At 39.1% G+C, this 26213-nt stretch overlaps 1 protein-coding gene across 2 annotated transcripts; it reads left to right on the top strand.

The window, feature by feature from the left end:
* Nucleotides 1–3131: 3131 nt before the first annotated feature.
* On the top strand, nt 3132–20887 carry LOC127481493 (fructose-1,6-bisphosphatase isozyme 2). 2 transcript variants are annotated; one of them, XM_051810858.1, is made up of 7 exons: nt 3132–3411; nt 6024–6186; nt 7086–7178; nt 12629–12769; nt 13978–14115; nt 16730–16755; nt 19969–20187. In XM_051810858.1, exons 1-7 carry the CDS (start codon nt 3239–3241, stop codon nt 20060–20062), a joined length of 828 nt encoding a protein of 275 aa, XP_051666818.1. In that variant the 5' UTR covers nt 3132–3238; the 3' UTR covers nt 20063–20187. The 2 variants fall into 2 exon arrangements, with proteins under 2 accessions (XP_051666818.1, XP_051666817.1); XM_051810857.1 differs by having other exon boundaries at nt 3137–3411; nt 16730–16849; nt 19969–20887.
* The last annotated feature ends 5326 nt before the right edge of the window (nt 20888–26213 follow it).

The raw sequence follows: 26213 nt of genomic DNA, 5'->3' as shown, positions 1-26213 counted from the left end.
CCCTCAAGCTTGACAAGAATCCCTGGACTGCATATATTTATTTTTAATACACTGTACTGGCAGGAGGTAAAGGTTATAGGAGGAAAGTTAATACTGCCCATATTTGCTAGGTCAGTTCCCAGTGTTTTGGTTTTGCCTTCAGGCTGACTTTTATAGTTAGCATTTTTCACATTGTGAGATGGTTTTTCTTCCAATCAGTAATATTTAAGCCCACATGTGAACAATATCCCTGGCCACCAATGGGGAGAACTATTCAGTAATCTGCTTCCACATCCCCCCTCCTAGAGCTCTCCCTGACCATCAGTGCAGGGCAGGAGGGTCAGTTTGCCGCAGTGTCTGCTACCAGCCCCTGTGGCAGTACTTCCTACTGCCCTGCTCAGAGGCTGCACTGTGGCCTTTGGTGAAAGGTCAATGGCTCCAATTTCAGCTGGTGCCATCCAAGTGACTAACATTTCATATCTGTTAGAAGAGGTGTCACCTTTAAGACACAGGACTGGCCTGTACACAAGTGGAAGTGTGAATCATCCCCAAGAGCTTTTGTGTAATATTTATATTAGAGGGCAAATCTCCCAGAGATCTGTCAAATTGAGGTTTTTATTTTTTTAACCTTTCTATGCTGTTCCAATCCATTGCACTGAGGGGTTCTCAGACTTATAGGGACCCATCACACATTTTTGGAAGAATATGATTTCTCCCTCCTCCCCAAAATGGTAATTATTTATATAGCTTAATCATTGAGTATAATTGTTCAGATTTTTATCATTCAGTGGGATCACAGTATTTATCAAAACAGGGTGAAGTTTTCATGCAATCCAATCATGTGCTTTTATCCATGTTTTATTCTTTCATTTATCTTTGTACACTGCGATATTTAAGGAAAGCTTGGTTGTAGAGTCTGTGTCCTTTACATATTAGTGTAAGTAGGTTAATTTCTTACTGAAGGAGTGTTATTTGAGAGCAGCTCAAAGCATTGTCCTTTACACATACTAAAAAAATCCAGTAAAAAACATTTGGGGAATTTTCAGTTAAAAAAAAAAGGCAAATAGTAGACTGACTAGCTCTGAGAAAAACACCCTTTGAACCACTAACTCTAAAACAAACCTTCTGTTAGAAAATAATCTGAACTTTGTCTTTTTGACTGATGTAAAAGATCACTTGGAATCAACAGAAGATCTACATGTGATGTTTTAATAAATGTTAGAAGCCATAGGCCAACACCCTCCCCCATTTCTTATTTACCAGTTTATTTTGGTATTCTTATGATATTCTAGCTACACAGAAGAGAGATTTTGCATTAAAAGCATTTTAGTACTCATTAGGAGTACTGGTCAGGCTGACAGCTGCCATGATAATAAAATTAATGTGCAGAATGTAATAGTTTTACGTTAGGTAGCAAATCTCTTTGCATGTATAATGTGAATCCCGTCTCTTTCTTTTATTAATTGCACCATGTGCTATCCCAGAGCTCCCTAAATATAGGGGTTTTTTGTAAAATCTGTTCAAAGAAAGTCTCTTAACAAGGCAAAATTGCTCTGGAATATTTGTCCTGTGATGTGGGTGGTGTCATATACTTTTAACTAGATCACAGTGGTAGAAAAGAGAAAACTTCAAGATTACTTTCTTCTTCCAGCATTGCCTTAGAGATGTAGTGCAAAACCTGCCTGTTGCTTCACCTGAGCAGCTCTGCTCACCAGTCCTTCCTCCATCTTAAAACAGGATTGAGAAAACATCCCCAAAGCTAACCATACAGGAAGCAACACTGAACTGTGTCTTTCTCCTTGTGGCTAGTGTTCAGTGCTGTCAGTCTCTAAAACCTTTATTTGAGGCTAATTTTAAAGTAGAAAACCTTAGCATTCAAATCCCTTTGAAACTTTACAAGTAATGAATTGCTAATAGGTGAACAGACACTTTTAGAAGAATTCAAAGTACTAAAGATTAAAAAAGGAATGCAAAAGGAAATCAAAAGACTCTTTGCCTTCACCTGCAGTTCCTATTGACAAAAAAAAATTAGTTATATGTTTTGTTATTGAATTTTGTTTCTGCTTTTTTTCCTGCATGATTTTAGTGCAGTAATTTGGGTTAAAGGAATGATAACAAGGAACTCAAACTTTTCATCTGTAATTCCAGAATTTCTTGGTTTGCCTTACGGCTTTCCAGATCTTCTGCTAAAAAATAAGAGTGCTGCTAGTAGGTAAAATGAAGGCTACAGCATATAGTTGCTCTTACTGCCTTATCTGAATGGGAAGACAGTGCTGTCATTAAATCCCATAATTCCAGCGTTCCAGACAGCATGTATCTAGTTCACTGACATTTCTATCTAACTTCACATTAGCTTCATGTGCTCCAAGTATATTGCTTGTGAGGAGTTACTGGCAGCATAATTGCAAATTTGGACATGCCTATATTTGCATGGTGCACTACAATATGAAAGCCGACATAAAATTTCATTTTGTGAGTTATGACACTGACATGTTTTTATCAGAGAAGCCTAATTTGTAAATTATTGATGACATAATTACTTTGTAACTAGTTGAGCCACAGCTCACCAATAATTCTTGTTCCTCCAAACTCTATAATATAATTACAAGCAGACCAGACTCGGAATGAAATAGTTAAAAAAGGATTGCAGCAGACCAACTAGAAACGTAAACCGTCTTTAATAAATGCATGCCTAGATGCATCCTGAACTTCCCATTGATTGCCCTGGGATGTGCAAAACCCCTTCAAACCCCTCTCCTTTTTGTTAGCAGCCAAAAGAGGGTGAAGAAGCAGGGATTATGGTGAGGGAGCTTCACTGCCCTCATTTCTGATACCTTGCAAATTGTGCACATTGCCTTGGTTATGCTGAGCCCATTGCTGAGCAGCATCTACAGGAAAGCCATTTCCAGCTAAGCAGCCAGCAAGAGTTTTGCATTATAATCAGTCTAACATACAATGAGAATATGTAACTAGATCTGCACATAGCTACTTTCAGTGTGTGGGGAGACTATGCAAGCAGTGGCTGCTCAGCTGTAGTCCCATCTCAGGCTCCTTTTCTGCATCTCAGTGGAGCCATGTAGCCTGCCTGGGGTGCTGTTATTCTGAGCACTCAATCACATGGTCTCAGAAACATCTTAATAAATTCTGGCCAGCAATGCCAAGAGCTTTGCCTCAAAATAAAACAGCTCCCCGGGATCTCAACACAGCAAAAGAGCATCTTGTCTGGCTGAGCAGATAGGAACTCTGCTACCTGGTAAAAATGACCGACAAAACCCCCTTCGAAACGGATATGCTGACTCTCACGCGATTTGTTATGGAGAAGGGACGCCGTGTAAAAGGAGCAACAGGAGAGCTGACGCAACTGCTCAACTCCATGCTGACTGCCATAAAGGCCATTTCCTCTGCTGTCAGAAAGGCAGGCCTTGCCCACATGTGAGTCCTACCTTGAGATACAGGGAGGAAGAGGAGATAGAGAGACAGCTACTTGCACAACAAGGCTGGGGAGTGGGCAGCAATTCACAAATACTTTGGAAGTGTCTTTTTTTAAGCTGAGTGAGGTCAGAGCCTGGATTATCAAGAGTGGGAAGCAGGAGATCTCTCTGAAACTTTTTAATATTGGGCACAAGATAGACATTTAAACTAACTGCTGTTCTGTAGTATTTTACCTAAAAATGGAAGTCAGAACTTCAATGTACTGCTCACCTTGTTATCTCTTGTACTTGTTGATATTGAACTGTTTTAAAATCTACTGTGAATTTGCTGAAAATCAGACCATGATATTTTTAATGTAGAATATCTCACTGTGATATTTTCTGCTAGGATCCAAGTCCTCTGCTGAACTGTGCAAATTAGAACTTGTCTTATCTCTTATATCTTAGCTGATTTTCTACCTGTCTACTGTATATGCAATGGTCTAAAGCAATAGCCCTGCGAGAAACGCCCTCTGCTGCCATGCATTTCTCCTTCCTTCCTCATGCAATATCCCTCAATCAGGGTTACGGCAGGGAGTCTTAACGGGCCCTATACGAAAAACAAATGTAACCACTTGTCATCTAGTTCTGTAGCAAATGGAATAAAGAACTGCCTTAGCAAAGCCTGGAATGTTCTGAGGTGTTCCTCACAGCCAGGTGAAATAGACATCAGTCTGAGTTTTTTAATGGTGATCTATCTGAAGCTCTTCAGAGATATGGAATGTCCTGATAAAGTTATGTATTTAAAATAGAAAGGTTTTGATATGTATTGAAAGATATGTTTCTTGGCATGCCTGAGTATGTACATATACATGCATGCATGAAAGAAACAAGGAACGTATTTGTAAAAGAAAGTCAACATTTGTAATTTGTTCTGAGTTGTTTTTTTTTTTTTTTTCCTTCCTCTGGAAACACCAAAATACCTGACACTCTGGTTTTTTTTTCTTTTTTTGTGCTCCTGTTGATTATACGGTCCAAGTCCTCAATGCTCTTTGCAAATCGTGAATTCAATGTCAGCACTATCACCCTGACTTTACAGGCATAGATCATAACAAGTAGAGAGGACATGAGACATACTCAGAATTAACAGCAGCATTAGGCTCCTATACCCTTACTGTTGTACTGTGCTTTAGTCCTTGCTAGTTGCAACTGTTTTACCTCCCTGTCTTAGAAGAACAGTTGGTTTTTTGTCATTTCTATCTTTCAGTAGGCAATGTCTGAAGTATTTAGTAAGTACAGAGAAACTATTTGGTAGACTAGGGGTAGAATAGTCACATAGCCTTCTTCCAGTCAGAAAAAAACCCATCCATTATGTTGAGAAGCAAATGTTTCTTTCTATAAACAAAAGCTTCAGATGTTGAATCAGAAATATCTAAAGTATCCAAACCACAAACAAGTAACTTGCACTGTTTAAATTACGGAAACTAACTACGAAATTTCAAAAATTCCCTTGGCAAACTTTCACCATAGGTAACTGACTTGCATCCATCTGCATTTGTGCAGTTAAAGAAATCTGGTTTTTCTAGCCCCTCCTGTGATGTATCTTCTTTAATGTTATAGAGTTCAACATGAATTTTTAACAAATTTTCAATTCAAAAGTCATAGATCTGAGCTGAAATTGTGCCTGAAAACACACAGACTTAAGAATATATACTTAGTACTCCCTGGAAATCATGGTCCTTTCTAGTACCCTAAATTTGGCACTCAAAAATAGAGCGTAGAGAAGTATTCAAAACATGGAATACTTCTGAAAAGCTCAAGCAACTTTGAGTAAGACAAAACACCTACCCTGGTCCCAGCTAAGGCCTACCACTCACCAGCATCATCCTAGGGACTAATCACTTGTCCCTTTCTCCTTCTCTTTTCTTTCTTTTTTTTTTTTTTTTCCCCTAATGAATAAAAAAGCTCTATCTATTCTCTGCATGGTTTTTGTATTTCTGAGATGCCCAGATTATGCACATTAGGTCTAAGCAGTGCTTCGTCAATTGGAAATCTCAGAAACATAAATACTGTTTTCTATGTCATTAGCACATTGCTAAAATATGCACATTGCTAAAATGTAAAAGACCTCGATCCTGAGATACAGTTCTGTATGGCAAATTACCTGGGGATGTCTTTAAAGTTTCTGATTTTGGGCTGGCTGGGGACTGAGTGAATGTGGGTTAAAGGAGACAGAGCTCTAAGCAGCCAGCAGCAGAAAATAATGCAGATGCCAACGGCCCCTTCTGCTTCCTCAAAGCTGGTGCTGACTGCTTTGTGGGGCTGCTAGGGAAGCCTGGCCCCTACTTGTTGGGCTGTATGCTCTGCTTCTGACCAGGAGAACACCCAAGCAGAAGCAAAAGGATCCAGGTAAAGCCCCAAAATAATACCATCGTCCTTTCTCTTTCTCATGCATGCTTTATTTTCTAGCAGCAGCAACAGACTTATAATGCACCTTAGTAGTTTAATCCACAGATTAGGTAAAGGTGTGGGAAGATGAGAAGAAGGAGCCACCCTGACTTGTTTTGGTTTTTTTCCTAAAAACCCGTTATGTTGGCCTCCCTCAGGTTTCTTGACATTTTTACTATTCTGTAGGTTTGGTATAGCTGGCACTGTAAACGTAACCGGTGATGAAGTGAAGAAGCTGGATGTATTATCCAACTCCTTGGTGATTAATATGCTCCAGTCCTCCTACAGCACATGCGTCCTCGTCACAGAGGAGAACAAAGAGGCCATCCTCACCCCGAAAGACAAGCAGGTCTGTGCAATCCGACGTTCAGGGGGGTTATGGGCTCAGGCAGCAGCAGGTGGCAGTCTTGCTTCAAGTATGAAACCTGGGCTTGGCTCCAAAACCAACCCTTCCCAGGGGAATTCAGAAAATTTGCATAATTGCTGTGTTGTTTTGATTAATAACTGTGGTGGATGGCATGGTTTCAACAACTAAAAGACATGTGGAGGATAAAATTATTATTAAAGTTTTGTAAAGCAGGGAGAATAATTTTTTTTGAGCTTGTTAACAAATCCCACATTCCAGGTGTAAATGTACTATTACAATGCCTGACCTGGTTTTGGATTACATTAGTACTTAGGCAAGATAAAATCAGATGACAGGCTGGCAGAACTGGATTTTATGTTACATGTCCAAAGGAAACACCTGACTGCTTCGTCAGGCTTCCCCCAGGAGGGGATTCTATTGCAGCAGGATACTGCTCATGCTGATGTAACCTACCCTTTCCCGAAGACTTTTTCTTTCTGCCTTCTTTCCCTCAAACTTCACAACACAGGGAAATCCTTTCATTTGGAACTAAAAGTAACAAAACAAAACATATTTACTTGAGGAAGTTACATACTTCCAGAATGAGTCAGTCTTTTTGCTTTCAAACGGTTTCTTGCACTGCTTGGCAGCAGAGGATTGCTCCTTTCTGTCATCTGATTTTGTGCTGTCTGAGCAGAAATATGTCTTCTCCTGTTTCTTTGGCAGGCCCTCAGGGAGTCAGTATTGTACTGCAGAACCAGCTGGGTCAGCAGTGCAGAGTTCTCTGATGAGCTGTATCAGGACTAAATGCAGCCATAAGGACAGGGGACTTGTCAAGTAAAAGGAAATAATAATGCAAAATAACACATCATTTAATGCTTTCCTTGCCACTTCTGTCTTAGGGCAAATATGTGGTTTGCTTTGACCCCCTTGATGGTTCATCCAATATAGACTGCTTGGCACCAGTAGGAACTATATTTGCTATCTACAAAAAGGTAAGAGGATGGATGAAGCACACATGGCATGATGCACTTCGTGAAAGCAAAATGTCTTGGGTTCATCACCTTGCCTAGTTTCTTTCCTAGGTCCTTTATATGTCCCTGGGAAAAACGGAGCCTTAGAAACAGTGGAAGAGGTAACACTTGAGATTTGTGAGTGCTAAAATGCTGCCTGAATTCCCAGGAATTCCCATTCCACAAAATTGTTAGGTGGCAGCACTTTCTCCAGTCACACAGGCACCAAACCCTCTCTCCACCAGGACATCTGGTTAGCTTCAGTGGTCCTTGACTCGCTGTTTTGGTGCTGATGAATCACAGTATTTGTCCTCCTGGACACTGACTGGAGAGGGCTGGCAGCTCTGGACCATATCATGGTTAGCAGTGTGGTGACCTCCCAGCATAAGCTGCTAAGCCTGTTACGGATGGGAATTTATAAGCATGGTAGTGATGGAGGCTGAAGCAAGCAAACACCTGCATTCATCGGGGCCCTGCCAGCACGTTTGCTCCCATGGGGCTGCACAGAACATCAGCTGTGCAGCCAATTACAAATGTTAATAGTTACAGTCATGCCAAGTCTTGTGATTTGTTTGCTAATCTCCCAGCAGTTGGTGTTTTTCCCAAAGGCTGAGCTCATGGTCTTATGACTATGGGAGATCCTCAGCCATTACTATTGTGAAATAACATTTTACAATACTTGTGACTTCAAAGAAGTCTTTGCAGACTTCAGTGCTACACTTCAAACAAGTAAAGTCTGTCTCATCTACTAACTCATAATTTGCAACTGGCTAGTCCTTGGTTTTTACCTTTCTTTTAGACAATACACTAGTCATCACTGTTGAGAATATGCATCTACTAGGGAATCAAGTAGGGACAAGAGGGTAGTGGCACAAGCCAAGTTCTGGCATATGGCGGGCCCTGGCATATGGCTGCCCACACTGTTAATGGTTAGTGCAAACCCACACCACAGATGCAGCACAGGCCAGACAACACTAGGAGGATGTCTAGGTATGGTTTGTGGAAAGAGCAGTCTACGGACTACCTGCAGTACCATCCAGTATCTTACTTCTTGCAGGGAAGAAAGCTTATCTGTGTGGATGCAATCCATGAAACATGCTCTTTTGATAAGCAAAGGGGCCCCCACCCTTTTCATTTATCTCTCAAGAGATAACCCAATTGACAACGGCAGTTCCCTACATTTACAGTAGTCAGTAGCTGCATTGTCCACTATTCTTAAGGGAATACTAAATACTAAATACTATTTTTCTCTTTAGAAATATTGTGTTAACTTACTCTATGTAACTGCAAAGGCAAATCTCCAGTGATTAATACAGCTTAGAAGGTTGAAACACAGATTAAATTTCTCTGTCACCTTGAACTCACTTATAATATGTGTAAAGACTATGGACTGCCCAGTGTTCCCTAAGATTCTGCTTCAAAATAGGAGCATTTGCCAAATTTCCAAATTCTCAATATTTCCAATGATTTTCTGATCCTTTCACAATTGTATTACATGTTAACATACTTCTTGTAAATGCTGTTTCTAAGTTACTGGTTTCCATGTGGGTGGATACTTTTCAGTGCTTCCTAAAAAGGAAATTACATTGCTTTGTACAAATAGTTCATATCCAAATGAAAATGCTGCTGTTAGGATGAAGCAGTTTTTAAATTATAAGAACAATCCTACAAGAAAATTTTCAGTTTTCCCTGGAAAGTTAAAAACAATGTTGAATTTCCTGCCTTTCACTTGCATAACACTTTCCATTAGAATGCTAATTACAAAGTAGGTCTTAATTAATGTGCCTTCATCTCAGATAACACAATATCATAGCAACATGATTACCTTTAAACACTAGTAAATTCAAAAGCTTTGAAATTATTAAATAATAATAAGTGCTTTATTGATTGTTACTAAAGGCTAGTGTGAAAAGTATAAAAGTGATATATTTATCCTGGTGGATAAGAATAACTTAAGACAGAAATCATAATCGCAGGCCATTTAAGGTTCATGAACAACATTTTGGAAAAGCTAGAACAATTGTAATTGCCTATCTGATATTTGGCACCTGCCAATTCTCAGAAGAGTGTGTGACTGATTTTTTACCATGTCTTACCTTACCTTCGTTTCCAAAGTCACACTCCTCAGAAGTGAAACTTTTGGCTCATTTTAGGGGGAAAAAAAAAAAAGGTAATAAGCATTTTTATACAAAGGCCAGACCTGGCCAATACATTTAGAGGTGAAAACAGTTCTCTGGCTGCTCTCAATCCAGAACTTCCACCATGGTGGAAGGTACCATTCCCTCCTGTCAGAAAAGCACTGCATCAGTTTCTTAGAGAAAGCCACTAGGAAATAAATGCTATCTCAGGTTTATTTAATTTTCCACCTGGCTTTTGTTTTCGGAAACATAGGTGGTGGTGTTAAAAAGATGAGAAACATCAAAAAGTGGGGCTGAGGGAGAAGCCTTGCTGAATCAGCAAGGGATAAGTCCTTGATGGTCGCTGCCACTGAGGGCCTCTCAGTTGCTGGAGTGTCGGGGTGTGGTGATAATAAGTGTTTTTTGCTTGGATTCTTCCCAGCTATTCATGCCACCGAGCTGAATCTACAACTCTTAATTCATGCTGTATGAATATGCTGTGAAACTTTTTTGCTTTATTTCATCCTGGTTTTAATTTGGAACTTTTCCCAGTGCCTCTGTTATATTTTATTTGCTACCCTACATTGTCACGAGGACTATGTCCTCCCCTTCATGTGGTCCCTTACAGAGAAGGTATAAGAATTCAGTGTAAACGCAAAGGATATTCACGAAACACATGATACAAATGGAGACCTGGAAACCAAGGTCTCCCAGTGCTGATGAGAACTCCTTCATGAGATGTTAGGCAAATCATACATGCAAAAATTTCAAACTCAGATATCACCTGAGGGTATCCCTATAGTCAAACTCTGCAGACCTTGTTTCATCTGCTTCACATCAATAATGAGTGAAAGTGACTGTGTCAATGCTTGTCAGAGCTTTTCTGCAGTCCATCTGCCTATTTCAGTGCTTTGCATAAAGACCTTCAAAGACATTTACTACTGCCATCATAGTCAAAACATAATAGAAAGGAAATCCACCTGCGCACCTGAAGGAAGTGAAAATACTCAGCAGCTCTCAGAGTGGACTGGCCAGCTTATTCCCCTGGTTTGTTTCACAGTACTTGGCAGGGCAGGACTCCTACAGTCCTAACAATGATATATCAGCTGATCTGTAGTTTTTTCATATTAACAACCTTTGCAAAATGTTTGTTTCAGAGTGAAACTTTTTCCTACTTTTTGGAAGCTAGGTCTTGGAAATACAGTTGTGAATAAGAATAAAATAACAAGTGAATTCTGCCCAACTACCTATCTCCTGAAGGAGGATTCCTCTGTTTTTTTTTCAGGATAGTCAACAAATACATACTTTTTCAGCCATATAAACGTTTTAAATGAGTATCATATATAAACAAAAGCTACATATATTGTATATGTACCATGTTCTAGAAAACAAACCTCTTTGCTGCATTTATATAGAATTATTTTTTATTTAATGAGAAAAGCATACAGAAATCTATGACAATCATAATAGGTTTGCAACGAGTTGTGTGAATATATGTTTAATTCTGCATTTAATGGTGCAAATAATTTGTTTACTATACAACCATTGTTTTTGATGTTGAGATGTATGTGCCATGGGGATGTATTTTTGAAAGAGATGTAGGGCATAATAGTTGGTTCTGTAAGATTGTTTTAGCAAAGTATTAGCCACTATCCATCAATATTCAAAGCTCTGAAGTATACAAACAAAAGTTTTAAGTAGTCTTTCTTCACTATGTGCATTACAACCTCTCTGAATAAGCAGCCTGACATAATTTCAAGTGACTGTACCACATGTATTTATAGAAGCTGTATTTCAGCTCTCATGAAGTGCTGGTTGGCAACTGGATTTTTTTTCCACAGAAGAACTTGCAAATAATAATAACAAAAAGATTTTAGAAAAATACGGCTAAAAATTGTAAGTGACGTAACAAAACTAGCAAAATCTTTCAGCTGAAAACAAAAACATTTTGATGTGAAATTACTGTTTTCATATGCCAAGAAAGATGTAGTTTCAGCATCCTACATTTCAGTTTTCCCCTACATGTTGGCATATAACAATGAATGGGATCACCTTGCCCTGATGGGCACCCTGATAGCTCCTTACTATAGGGCACACCGGAGAATTTCTCTGTAGAAGGAGAGGTATTTTCTTTTGAAAAATATCTATGGAAGGCATTCTTGTTTTTTTAAAGAATTTACTCAATATTCATCAAATATTTTATTTTCTACACAAGACAGTCTTCACTGATTTTTATTTTTTTAGGGGGATATTCTGGGCTAGGCCTGCCATTTCTGTTGAGCTGCTACTCAATCTAATTAAACCCATGCAATCACTGAGAAACTATCTGAGTTTGGGACAATAAAATACTAAACCAGGGCATGAAGAAAGGGGAGAGATTCTCATTTTAATTCCTCATGGACCACCATCAAAATACACACAGAAAACCCACCACAACTGGCAAGGTTTTAAGTAAATATTAATATGAAGCATACCCACTTTGTGGTTGCAGGAGGTGAAGGCTGAAACCAGCCTTCCCAAGTACTCTTGGCTGTTCTCCTTACCCTGCCAGACAAACTCTTTCAAGCTGTAGCTGAGGCACAACCCTAGAGCTGGCTGGAAATACTCGCACCAGGTCTGCTTGGGCTACTGGTGTTCAGTGATAACCAAAGAGCCAAATCCAAATGTGAGTGTTGGAAACTGAATAAAAGTGTGAAGTAAAATGCCATGTATGTTCTACATAGAGTCATATATGCACATCTCCACACATGCACACTTCACATTATCAAATACATTCGCTATTTCATATACAATATGAACATTTATATCCCTTCAGTTAACTATCTCTTCACTAGCAGAGACCAGTACACAAACTTTGTTTCATCATGTTGCACCATCTACCTTTTTATTCTGTATTATTTGAAACATTTTGTCTGTAATGTTAATTACAACATTTATCTCTCAGTAATTCCCTCTGAGGCGCATCAGTATGACAGCTTACGTTATATTTACAGAAAATTAGTACCTCTGTTTGGTCTCAGATTTCTGATGATCTTGAATTATTAGCCTGGGCTGTAATGCTAAGGTGTCAACTTTCTTGCAGATGACGTATTGATTGTGTGACATGTATAAAGTAACAAACTCTAAACGTCCTGTCACAGCATGCACATGTACTTGTATCAAACTTGCTCTGAACTAGTGGGAACAATCTCTATTTTGTTGTTTCGAAGGCCTGCGTAGACATGAAAAGGAAATCTGTCATATTATTGTTGAAATATTGTTTTTAGTGTTCATCATCAGAATTTAACCTTCAGTCCAATGGTAATTTTTCCTCAGGAAACAGATGATGAGCCCTCTGAAAAAGATGCTTTACAGCCTGGACGGAATACTGTTGCTGCAGGCTATGCCCTGTATGGTAGTGCTACACTGGTTGCTCTCTCCACAGGGCAAGGAGTGGACTGCTTCATGCTTGATCCGGTACAGTCATGGTGTTAATCACATTGCCACTATCTTTTAGAGTTTTCTGTGCTTGGCTTTACTTATTTTTGTTAGTCCTTGTCTCTGTAATCTACACACTCTGTGCAATTCTTTTTTCATGCCCTGGAGCATCCCATCTCCTCTTTACAAGTATTTATTTAATAATACATGAATGACCATGTTGGTTGCAATACCCGTTTGTTTTTTTTCTACTCAGTAGAGGGCAAATTAAGTTAAATTCTTAGTTAAGCATTTGAAAACCTCTTCTTTCAAAACAACACTTAAAAAATTTAATCTGAAGAGTGCCTTTGCCTCTACTTAAAGTACTCCACTTTTATCTTTTTCTTGATTTTTCTGTCTGATGAAAAACATCAGTATGTTCACTATTTAGCCTGAGGCAAGGGCCATTTTTTTATATAGTTCATTTACAGTGATGTTTGATTTCTTGAATGCAGTTTAGTTCTATCGCTGTCACCTAAGCTGCATGTCCCAAAATTTGCAAAAGCACAACCACGCCTAAACAATTGGACATGTGCTGCTCCTTGGTGCCCAGCCCAGGAGCCAAACAAGTATTACTGTGGGAGTACAGGAAGATCATTCATTTGTAAAACCAGCATTAGATGTGGACAACAACGTAGGAGGGTTGGGGTTTGGTTTTTTCTATATAAAAGGATGCATTATTATCAAAACTTCTTTTAACCTTCATAAATAGTCTCATTCCAAGAGGAAAGAACTGGGAGCTGAACTGTTCCGGTAAGAGACAAAGAGAACATGGATGTTGAACTCGAACTGCAGACAGCACCACCTGGAGGTAGCTGACCACATTCACTTCAAGATATTTAGACAAGACAGGCAAGAAGAGTTAAAAAATCACAAGACAGTGTAATTTCTTAATTTGCAGCCTTATGAATTGTAGACAGAGATTCATGATCCATCCACTCTCAGAGCTGACTGGTGTTTCTTTGATATGCTAACTATTACAGTCAGTTTGCTTTTTGTTTGTAGTACTAATGTGACAAGTTTTCATTAACTTAATGCAGATATTTTGCTTTCTACTCTTTTTGAAATACTGTGGGATTATACACCAGACTGGTGCTGGAAGGACCAAGCTGTTCTAGCATTTCTGTCTCATCCAGTGTGACAACTGTTACAGAAAGTCAACAAAATTTTCTGCTGCTTGCTAATACCTCATCTATCCTGTCCTGCAGGCCCTTGGTGAATTTATTTTAGTGGACAGAGATGTTAAAATCAAGAAGAAGGGGAAGGTATACAGTCTCAATGAAGGTTATGCAAAGTATTTTGATCCTGCAATGACAGAATATTTACAAAAGAAGAAATTCCCTGAGGTAAGAAAATATTAGCATTGTACCCAATGTACTGTGCACTGGCAAGCACTACATTCCATGCAGTCTTGGCTGATGGGAAAGAATTTGAAGGCCTCCCTGAGTTCAGACCCATTTAACCCTTTCATGCCATCAAATTAATTTTGGGTATATATCTAATTTTTTTTTTGGTGCCCTGACATCTTTTGTGACTTATATTTCAGTAAATAAAATCATAGCTTGTTCATCAATGTGTGGAAAAAAATGTACTGAAGAACTAGATTTTTCAACAAAGCTCTGAAACTGTGCTAGCCAAGTTAGAGTGTATGGTTGTTTTCTAGCTTTATATGAATATGCAGTTCAGTCGTGTGCAGCTGGGCACTTAGGGCTGGATTCCACATACTGCCTAGAAGGTGATTGCAGCAATTTGGGTGGCATCACAACCCTGCATGGGACTTGAGGAGGAATTGACATGGGACAATACCTTCTTATTCAGACAGGTCACTCACCCTATATTCCTCTGGCCACTAGAAACCAAGAGAAGTAAAAAATCTTATTTCAGTCTGTGGGTCAAGCAATAACCTTAACAGAATGGAGAAATTTGTCTTGTATCTTTTTCTCAGCACAGTCTCAATAGTGTGTTTTAAGAAAGTGTGTTTCTGTCAGGGCAAGAAGCAACTAAAATTGTCAGTGGTATTGCATTAACTTAGAATGTCCTGAGTTTGAAGGGGACCCACAAAGGGTCTTTCACACAATACTGCCCATGTTCACGCTTAAATTGTGTAAATAATCTGCACATGAATAGGAAATCTGCTATATTACAAACATGTCTGATGATTTGTACACAGGTGGAACAGCTGTGCAGCTCATGCTCAGTAAATTTTATAACTGTGAGTTGCAGACTCCTTATTTGATAATGTCATAGAAGCAATCCTTAGCGATCTGTTTCAGGGGCTGCTTATTGTTAATATGTTATGACTTTTCTTAATGTTAAACAAACTTTTTTTAAGACTTCGTTCATTACCTTTTGAAAATATAAAAGAGAGTTCTTCTTTTGATGGTATTTTTAAAGGTGTTTTGAGACTGTAATCACATCTTTCCCAGACTTTAATGGCAAACGTGCTTATATCTCTCTTTAATATGTTGCAAGGTGTTGTTTTCTTCTGATGTAAAATTTTCACAATTGTAATGTCACAAATGCAAACTGTGTGATGGAGAAGCTATCATTTGAAGTCTAAATATGCAATTTTTTGAGTGTAAGCTGTGAAAAACAAGGGAGCAAACACTTAAAAGTATTGTTCATTTGTGCCTTAAAGTAACAGGACCAGATTTAAACAAAACTCAGTATAAAAGCTCCAGGCTGTGTCTTATCCATTGCATCTTCCACAGTTTGTATTGTTTTCTTCTGAATTTTTTATAGTTCTCCTAATATTCTCCTATGTTATTACATAGGCTGGAAGAGGTCTGTCTTCCACTTTTACTATCAGCTATATGAAATACCTGAGTTATATGATTAAACATCTTAAGAGACAACTTCCTGGTGTTCTGTTGCATTATAATGTGTGATTTCATGAGAATCTCTTCCCATTTTAAAAGAGAGTAATTATCAAAATTTCACAGTTGCATAGAACAATTTGGAAAAGTGATTTTAAAATAGAACAATATTTTTTTCTATTTATGTGTTTTCCTCCAAGGTGTTTTTTCTACCGGCTAACCTTGTGATTTTTTGGGGGAAGTGTGACTAACATGATATCTGAAGGTCTTGGAGCTGGCATTGCTGAACAAGTGCTTCTCTGGACCCAGTATCAGCACAGGCTGAACTTTCTAGAAAGCACTAAGATCTTTTATTAGAAAACTGATCCAGACAAAAAACCCCATGCAGATATCTTTTCAAACTTTTAGCACTGCAGTACATAAATATACATGTGTATTAAATGTGCATTTTGTCTACTGTATGTGCTTCTATTTGTTCAAGACACCTTGCTTGTCTTCTACATTTCCTACCTTATCATTTTTATGACCAGCAAACCTGAGACTGACATGGATGCTTCCCTGATAGCCCTTGCTAGAATGACCTGTCCTTCAACAACGTCAATATCTGAGCTAAGAGCAAGGAAAACTACATTCATGAATAAATTGCTATTTCCCAAGCTAAACTGTAGAATGAATGCTATGACCAACTTCACCATTATCAAATAAGCTAGAAGGTAAAAGCTGGAGTCCTCTGGAAATTGTCTGGACATGTAGTAAAAAGTGGTATCCCTCTTCATGCTCTGGCTTAGGAACCAGCGAAGAATCAAAAATCAAACATGTACCTTGTGCTGTTAATGTGAAGAAGTTTTCACTCCCTTTTTTTTCACAGACTGGGGGTTGATTTTAAATTGTGCACTCAAACTACAGGGACCCCAGTTTGCACACTGTGAATGCAGCTTTTCAAAACACTTATTTGAGAACCCTGTAGATGATCACTACATCTTACAAAAGGCTACACTTCAGGCTGGTTTTTGTATTTACAGTATCTGTAAGCAGCCACTGATTTAAGCAGTTTTTCTTTCTGTTCCATAAAAAAAAATTACATTTTGCCACACTACTAGCTGTCTAGCCTGGTAAATATAATGTTTTACTGTATGTTTTTCAGGATGGCAGTTCCCCATATGGTGCCAGGTACGTGGGCTCCATGGTAGCTGATGTTCACCGTACATTGATGTATGGTGGGATCTTCATGTATCCTGCTAATAAGAAGAGTCCTAAAGGAAAGGTATATAGTTATACTTCCGTTCTGCCAACCTAATACCTCTGGTACTACCAGAGGTGTAAAAGAATGGTTTAGGTAAATTAACAGATAATAATTTTCCATCTCTGAAAAAAATTAATAATGGATACGATGGTCAGCAATCCAATCTAGGCAAGAAATTTAGGCAATTGCCAATTTAGGCCATAAATCTTCCTGTGTACTTTTATATTACAAACTACTCAAATGGTTTTCACTGCAACCAAGGACTTCAATTTTTCTAAAGATAAACATCTGAGTACCATAGAAAACCACTGACATATCTGTGCATAACTGGCAGATACAAGACAGACCTAAGGAAGACCTCTGCACTTTAAACTGGCAACTGAAATTATCCCATGAACAGGTGGGATATGCTGAACTCCAGAGAGGGTTTTGTCCAGTGGTGGGAAACCAAGTTTTCCTACGTAATGTTTCCAAAGGGCACTGAGCTTACTATCACCACCTCTGCAAATGCAGGCTTCTAATACCTACTCAGAAAAACTCTGTCATTGGAAGATGGGTTTCATGCATGCTGATATCAGTATTTTGGTAAAAGGTGGTTTCCCATTTGAACACCTGTACAAAACACACTGTGACTTAATGAGGGGCAATGCAATGCAGTGAGTCTCTGAATAGGCCACGAACCATAGTCAATCTCATCTTTTCTCCTGCAACATTATATACCCTCATTATCAAATTTCTAAACAAATATATTTTAAAAGAGCCATCTTCATACAGATGATTTGTGGACCACCAGTAACCTGCACGTTATCCTTAGGAAAAGATTGGCTCAGTGCATAATAGATTGGTCATGGCAGTCTGACTCCAAAACCACCTTTTTTCCCTATCTACACCATATTTAAAACCTTTTGGTTTTAAGCTGGCTAGTATGTGGAGGAATCTGCCCTCATAAGTTTATTTACCCCATCTCCCACACTCGTATCAGAACATCCTGATGTCTACACTCTTTAGGGACAGTTGACTACTGGTTCCATCATGGTGAATTTGTATTTACCATAATACCAGCAGATCCAAGTGGTCTTCATAGTAAAAACTGAAAAAGAATTCTCTTCAGCATATACAACTGAAAATGTCTGCATGTTTGTCCAGGCAAAGTTGTTTTAAATATTTGAATCATCATCTTGGGGAAAAAACAAAACACCAAAAAAAAGCCCTCATTAAACTATGTGGATGTGTTTGTGCATCAGAGCAAGAGACAGAAAAGGAATCTACTCTGTGTGAGAAAAGTGGGTTAACTAACTGGCCTCTTCAAATTAAAATTTTTGTTTTGAAATCTGCACTAAATCTGAAGAGAAAGAAAAGAGAAACAGAACAAAAGAACAAATGAAAAAATTACCTATATAATTTTATAGAAATTAATATTTCCTCATGAGTTAGCTTATATTCACTGTTGGATTACTCTGGCTTGCACAGCCATCATAGGGAGAGTAATGAGAGAAGCAAAACTATGCTGTCATTACAAATAAAAATTTTCTTCTTTGCTTCTCAGAGTGCAGGTCTACATAGTTCTTTTCACATAAGTCTTTTCTTGTTGAATAAATAATGCCTTTGTGGCAGGTGCCCTGATCATCATTCCCCTGAAAGACATTCTATGCTCTTGGTTAGAGAGCTGAAAGTAATCAAATGTCACTGGAATTGATTGATGAAAAGTCTTTAGAGCAAATGAAAATGACATGCATGTAGGCTCTAACATATACAGCTCCTTCTCTAAGTTAAAGAAAGAGAACAAAATGCTCAATAAATGGTACAGAAATGGCCAACAAATAGATTCTCTTTTCAAATCAGGTATGCTGCATAATATTTTTTATGAATTGAAGGCTTATAGTTCTTATAAGGTGAAAAATTGTTAAACCTATCTGACGACAGAGCCCACCTGAAGATCCCTAAGTACAATTGCACTGCTACATGAAGAAAAACTGCTTTCCTTAAGTTGCATAATCACAGTTAAGCAACAAGAAATGCATCATGTGGTTTCATGGTGATACCACTTCTGTTTTCTGACAACCATCTTCCAAAAGTAGGCCAAGCAATAAGAAGAACAGTAAAGGCTATTGGTCTTATGTTGCCAGTCAGATGGAGTCCTTGTACCAGACGTAGCACTTCGGTGGGATTTAAAGATAAGAATGACACTATTTAAGCTTGTGGTATAATATTATGGTTTTATTACAGTGTGCTAAAGACATGATGGGTAGTGAAGTCCTGTGTTCAACCCATTTCTCTGTCTTGATAGAGTTGCATTCTGTCACACTTCCTTTTCCCCAGAAAACATTCTCTCTTTTGCACATATGAAGAGCCCTTTAAACAAAATGTGTACTAATAGTTCTACATGAGCACTTCACAAATAAACCTACAGAAATTATATCTCAAAAAATGACCAGCTATCATCTATGCCCATTTAAATACAGAAACTTTTGGCATATGTCCCAAATCAGTTTTCATTCCATGAGAGCACAGTCATCCCAAGAGGTAATATTTTAGAAAATGTAAACAGATATCAGGGTCCAAACTAAAAGGGGAAATTTGCTTTTGATAATAACTACATTTACTTCTGAAAACATAGCCACCATCTGGGTGAGTTCAGGCCACTAAGATCTATGCATATTTCTGAAGAGAAGCAATCAATACCTGAAATTTGAAACTGGGAGCATCAAGTTTCAAACTCTAAAATATCCTGACCAAACATAACACAATTGTCCCAAGCTCTGAGGTAGCACATAAAGGAAGATATTTTGGCCTTTTTTTTCCCAGTACTTTTAACTTAGCTGGCTTAACTGTTTTGCTGATGTCTGTGGGCCAGTTACTTTTGACATTTTTGACAAAATACAGTTTCACTGGTGCTGCACATCAGTATGTCAGCTTGGAAACAAGAGATGGTGGTGCTTGGATGCAGGGTTGGTATAAGGTGAGAAGAGAAGAGATGAGAAGAGAAAAGAAGAAGGGCCTGACTTGAGAGACACTGCTATGTAGGTCAACTGAAGTTTGGTACAAAATTTTCCAAAATCACAAAAGGAAGGCTGGGTTTTGGTCAGTCTGTTGATATAATTTCCCCCAAAGGCAATCATGTGTTTCCTCTTTCTTTCTAGCTCCGACTTCTCTATGAATGCAACCCTATGGCTTTCATCATTGAGCAAGCAGGTGGGATGGCAACTACAGGGACTGAAGCAGTGTTGGACGTGAAACCTGAGAATATTCATCAGAGAGTTCCTCTTATACTTGGATCTCCAGATGATGTGCAAGAATACCTTGCTTGTGTACAGAAACACAAGAAGAGCAGCTAAAGGCTTTTCCACATCAGACCTTGATCATCCATTTTCAGTCTACAAGAAAAGCCATCCATTTCAAGATGGTGGATTCTAGCAATTAACACAGTGAAAGTCCCATTTTATGCGAACAAGAAAAATAATGAAAAATACTTGATGGGGAAAAAAGCAAAAATTTAATTTGTCCTTGCAGGAAAATGTAAAAATCCTTTTACTCTGATTTATGCAGTGCAAATGTAGAGACGGAGTCCTGATTCCAAACAGAAATTAATTTATATAATAGTAACAAAAGGAAGTGAATTGTGTCAGTATCCCCATTTGATCTGAAGCTTTACATCTGACATTGCATGGATGGTGTAATTTGAAACAGGATTTCCTCATGAATATTTGCATTGCCCTTATCTGGATTTTCTACCAGAGGCTTTCTTGCTGATCCTTTTTATTTGGACAGCCCTAAGAAGAGCAAAAGTCTCATGCTGTCTGAAACAGAGGCATTTTAAGCTCCAAATTATATGTGCCTTAGGTAATGAATAGAGATGAAAAGGCTGCAGTGTTGCCAAGGTATTTCATTTCTCATAAGCACAGGAAATATCTTGTGTTATTTACAGACAGGCAACTTTCAATGGTGCAAATTACAATAAACCATTGCAATCAATGCGACACTCAAACCATGCCTATGCCCTGTTAATCCATTGTTCTCTGCAACTGAAGATGATACAAAGCCATTTACATGTCCACTTTCTTTTACTTTGAAAGGTTCTTGTTTCAGATTGAAGCTTGCCTTTTTGCAGACATCAAACTGCTGTGATGTCCCACCCTTAAGGGGAAGGAAACACCCAAGATTCATAGGTGCTCATGGTCAAAAGAAACAACAGAAGTCAAATAGTCCACAAAAACTTACAAAGTTTTATTAGTAAATTACACACTTGGCATGGAAACTGGTACAAGTTAGTCCCTGATCACCCAGTATAAACACACAGGTAAAGAGGTAGGGTGAAAGGGAAGAAAGAGAGAGAGGAGTGAATTAAAGAGGAGGGGGTGGGAGAGGGAGAGAGAGTCCTAGCTCCAGCATTGATCCAGCTGAGGGGGAATCCAGGGTCCTGAGGGCTCAAATGTGCCTGGGCTTTGTGGGGATACCTTTTTGTAGAAAGGCTTTCCTTGCCTCGGAGATAAGTTTCTTGCTTTCTATGGAAATTTGTTATCATGTGCAGTCCTTTCTTCTAGACCTTTCTGGAAATGGGTCATAGGGTTTTGGGTGTCTTTGTTGGTCTTTGTTAGCCCTACAGTCCATGCCCACTTCTCAGCCTCATTCCTGCACTGTGTTGTGCTTATCTACAGGAGCCACAACAAGGATGTTACCCTGGAAAAGTGTCCCTCTACCTCTGTATGGCCCGCTTCTCCAGCTCAGCTACATCCTGCTCTTTCTCACATGGTGTTATTACCAACAATCCTTTTATTACCAGCAATCCTTTGTTGTTATTACCAACAGTCCTTGCTTGGCACCACAGTCATGGATTCTCCCCCTTGGGAGACATTGAAAACCCACCTGGACATGTTCCTGTGTATCTTACTCTAGATGGTCCTGCTTTAGCGGTGGGGTTGGACTAGACGATCTCCAGAGGTCCCTTCCAAGCCTAATGATTCTATGATTTTGACATCCTCTACAGCCACCCATCCTGTTGGTGCTCTGGTGCTATATCTCAGACTTGACACTGCCTAAGGAGATCAGAAATCACCTCTGAAACTAGCAGGCATTCATTGACCAATAAGAGCAGAAATTAGCAATTAAAAGGAATGTGTGATTACATTAAGTCATAAGGATGTGAAAATTGGGCTTTAAGTCACTTTAAATATTAGACACATTTATAACCCTCCTGTCCTGTTATATGAACTTTCTTAGGCAATCTCCTTAATGTAAGCAACTCTTATGCCCTCTGCTCATTTTCACACCTGCTCCACGCTCTCAACTGTGCTGGTACAAGACTTTATTAAGAACACATTAGGAATTACATTAGGACATAGAGAGGAGTTAAAAATACTCCTGCCAAGAAACTCCAATACTTATTTTTAACTTACGACTGTGTTCTATTATTCACAAAGAAGAGGCAGGCTGAACTAATGTGGAGAGAAAATTATTCAGGGTGAGTATTTACCCTTAGTTATTGTTATGCCAGGTGTAGGGATGTGATTTCAGTGCTGCTTCAGGTATCAAACCACTCTTTCTGCAGGCGTTTACCACCCGTCCCCCTCCCTCCCTCCCACCCTTCCTTAATCCCTTAATCTCTTAATCTCTTATTCCCTTCATCCTCCCTCCCTCCCTTAATCCAACCTCCCTCCCTGCCTTAATCCCACCCTTCTACCCTCTCCCCCTGCCTCCCCTTCCCACTCTCCAAACCTCCCTTAATCCCACTTTCTACCCCTCCCTCCCTCCATTAATCCCTTAATCCCACCCTCCCTCCCTGCCCCTCTCCCTTCTCCTTCCCCCCATCCTTCCCCCCCTTAATCTCCCTCCCTCCCTCCTTTGCCCTCCTTCCCCCTCGGTCCCCCCTCCCCCTCCCTCCCTATCTCCCTCCCTCCCTTCCTCCCTCCTTTAATCCCTTAATCCCACTCTCCCTCCCTCTCTTAATCCTCCCTCCCTCCCCTCTCTCTCTTAATTCTCCCTCCCTCCCTTATCCTACCCTCCTTCTCTCACTCCCCACCTCCCTCTCTCCCTCTCCCTTCATGCCAACACACTGGAGTAGACTGTTTCACCGTAAACTACACATCTTGCCATTTGCTCTTACGTCACCAATTACTGTAGTGTGATGACTACTATAAATCTGAAGCATGTCCAGTAGTGACACTCATGAGACCTGGTTGCCATAGTTGTCAGACCTAACTTGTGTTTCATTTCACCTTGGAGTAGGAAATGCTGGGGCAAGGTCCTGAAATAATTTGTTTAAGTCTTATGAGGGCTTATAGGGTATACTCAATGTTATCAGCACCTTGTCAGCATCCTGTCTGTTTACGTTTCTTTTTTTCCCCTTTCTTTTTTTTAACGTTGGCTTACCAAAGTCTTTGGTGGATGCTACTGCAAATAAGCAACAATTTTGCAGGATACAGTAACTGTTACTATGTAGGAATAGTTACAACAATTTTACAGGGAAACTAAGTATGCTGTGGTTGTAGGATGTTAGGGAAGATGGGAAGACCACAGCAGCTCATTTAATTTCTATATAAATTCAAAGTGTTTTCATGTGACATCTCTCTCAGCAAGAACACAAAAAAAAAAAAAAAAGGAAGGAAAAAAAAAGCTGAATACTGTTAGCAGTACTTCTTCTAAAGAATGTAACCATCCCTAGAATGTCTTTTAATACTAGAAAGCAGAGAGGCACATCCTACAAGTAGAACACAATTTAGCTTCCTTTTGCTTAGTTGTGGTTGTAGGGGATGAAACTCTTTCCATTAATCATATTTCCTAAGAATATCCCCCATATTGCCCAGGTAGTTTAACTCCTCTAATTGGAAGAGAAATTACTCAAAAAAGTGCTTGATTTTTAAGCTTCGTAAAAAAGTTTAAGAGAAAAACAAATGAAAGGTTGTACTAATAGAATAATGCAGATTACAGCCAATGGGACAAAGAGTACCACGTAACCGGTGGTGGCTTGAACTGATCACTATTGAAAATGAGAGATGTCACATACTCTTCTGTTCACACCAGGTGCCTTAAGATGTTTTTGTGACGTTTCTGTGCACTGAGAGGCTCTGTCTATGTATTGATTAATCTCCCAATTTATCAAAAAGTTATATATATAGTTTTAATCACTCGATTAATAAGATAAATCTGCTCAGACAAGGAGTCTAGCAAGCTTCAGAGCTGATGCAGGATAAGGGATAGAAGCAGCTGTGTGTGGTTGTATGCGTGTGTGGGTGCAAATGGAAGAAATACAATCTCATCTCAGTAGGAGCAAGCTGTTTGGATTGACCTAAGCAGTGTTGGGAGAAGTACCCTGATTCAACACCACTGTGCTGGTTTAAAGGTAAACCAGCGGGGGAAATGAACTCAACTCAAAAGAGAGAATATAAGTCAGAGTAACAATTTAATAAAATAATACAATAAGTACGATTGTACAGACAAACAATTGGTTTTAACCCACAAAACCCAAATGTATAACCCAGCACCCTGGGGCATGAACAGAGTGGTGTTCTTTGGGCCTCCTGAGTCCAAGGGAAAAGGAGAGAGGAAAAACCTGTTGGTGAGAGTGCTGTTGCAGTCTGGTTGGAAAGTGGTGGTTGCAGTCCAGTCGAGAGTGGTGGTCTGAAGTCTTCCTCTGGATCCCACGAGTGGTTAAAAAAGTCCCAAGACTCCAAGATTATATATCCTCCAGTTCAGGCAGGAATGCTCAGTACCTCTCTCAGGGCGGGGGTTCCTTAATGGGCGTGAGGACAAAAGCAACATCCTATCTCGAAGGCCTCTTAGCACCTAGTTTATAGCCTGAGGAGTCAGGCTCTATGTGCAGATGGTGTAAATGGTTCACTGATAACACTGATAACCATTCCGGGAAATGGCATGGAAGGCTATAGAATACACAGTTTTGGGTTACACCCATTTAGTAATGAACTGGTCGCAGCTGTTCTAACTAGGACAACCACCCACTGCCCACCATATTTGGTAACAAAAAAACCCAAAAGATGACACTGTTCATTGTGAACAAGCTCAGCTTCTGTATGGTTATGCCTTTGAAATGCATAGAATCTCACCTTTCATTATCAAGCTGTGTTTTGGAAAGCTCAGTAGCTGGATGCAGCCCAATATCAGGAACTTGCATATCTGTTTTAGTAATTTTACTGTTTTATTCTAATTGGGTTACTTCACCAGTGCTACTATTAAGTGAGGTGAACAGTTCCCTCCTCATATTCTTCCCCCAGGTTAGTATTCTCCATACAATTAATCTTGGGCCAAAAGAATGCTTTAGAACATTTACTACAATACCATGTACCTACATCCTACATCTGTCACCCCTATTAATATTGCTTGCCTCTCTGTAACTAACTGCTTCTTTCCGTATTTTCTTTGTATTGTAATACCCACCAAGTACATTTGAACATCTATTTGGGGCATGTACTCTTCTGTATATTCTGTAGCTGACTGATGTAGCTTTATTTCTCATATTTGTAAAGACTTTATCATTGTGTAAAACAGTGGGTAAGTTCTTCCTTTTTGCTAATCTTTTTTGTATTAGTGGTGCCAATTAAGTGCACTGATGTCTGTGGAAGAAAGATTTGACTCAATTCCTTTGACTTTTGCTGTTAACAACTATTCTTTATTTCAGGCATAATAATTAAACAACAAAAAAGTGATTACACAGAACACACCAGAAATCAAAAAATGGGGATTAGCTGGCACCACAGCTCACAGAAGGATTAACTGACAATGTTGCATGACCCAAAGCATTTCATCATCTGTACTTTCTTTGCAACACATGGAAGAGCACACTAAAAAGAACAAAATCTATGTTAGCTGTGGCTCAGCTGGAAAAGAATATTGCTTGTAGCAATAGGCTCTGAGACCAAATGATGAATTTGCTTCTTTTAGAAATCAAATTAAAAGTATGAACACAGTAACACTAATTTGTTAATATGTGCTTTCAAAAACATGAATAGGAATTTAGAGCTAAGTTCTGAGGTAGAAATACAAGAGAATTAAGCTGAGGAAAGACTTTAATTTTTGTGGAACTTCTGACCATTTCTTATCCTTTCTTGGATAACCTCTGGATTGGAGCCCTCACTGATGTCATTCAAGTTGAAAACCTTGGACTGTTGTCTCTTAAAATGTCATCATTGTCCTGGACAGATCTTCGAAAGTTTCCTTATGTCTTAAAAAAAAAAAAAGGCAGAAAAAAATCCCAAGGATTTACTATTTCAAAATGTTACATGCTGATATATGTCAGGTCAACATCCAGCAGATTAATTCCACCAAAGCATAGTGGGAGGAAAACCAAGAAACTTCCAAGCTCTGCCCGCTGTATCAGCTTCCTGTTGTTACTGAAGTCCATCCTACTAAACTGGCAAATGAGGGTTCCTAATCT

Source organism: Manacus candei, unplaced genomic scaffold, assembly GCF_025592945.1.
Source record: "Manacus candei isolate 608988 ecotype Guabito, Panama unplaced genomic scaffold, ASM2559294v1 h1tg000079l, whole genome shotgun sequence".
Taxonomy (NCBI): domain Eukaryota; kingdom Metazoa; phylum Chordata; class Aves; order Passeriformes; family Pipridae; genus Manacus; species Manacus candei.
This window is presented reverse-complemented; position numbering and strand designations above follow the sequence as displayed.

Coding starts and splice junctions, on each gene's coding strand:
- LOC127481493 (XM_051810857.1), top strand. CDS start 3,239: ATGACCGACAAAACCCCCTTCGAAACGGATATGCTGACTCTCACGCGA. Junction 12,770..13,977: donor ACTGCTTCATGCTTGATCCG/GTACAGTCATGG, acceptor CCTGTCCTGCAG/GCCCTTGGTGAATTTATTTT. Junction 16,850..19,968: donor AGAAGAGTCCTAAAGGAAAG/GTATATAGTTAT, acceptor CTTTCTTTCTAG/CTCCGACTTCTCTATGAATG.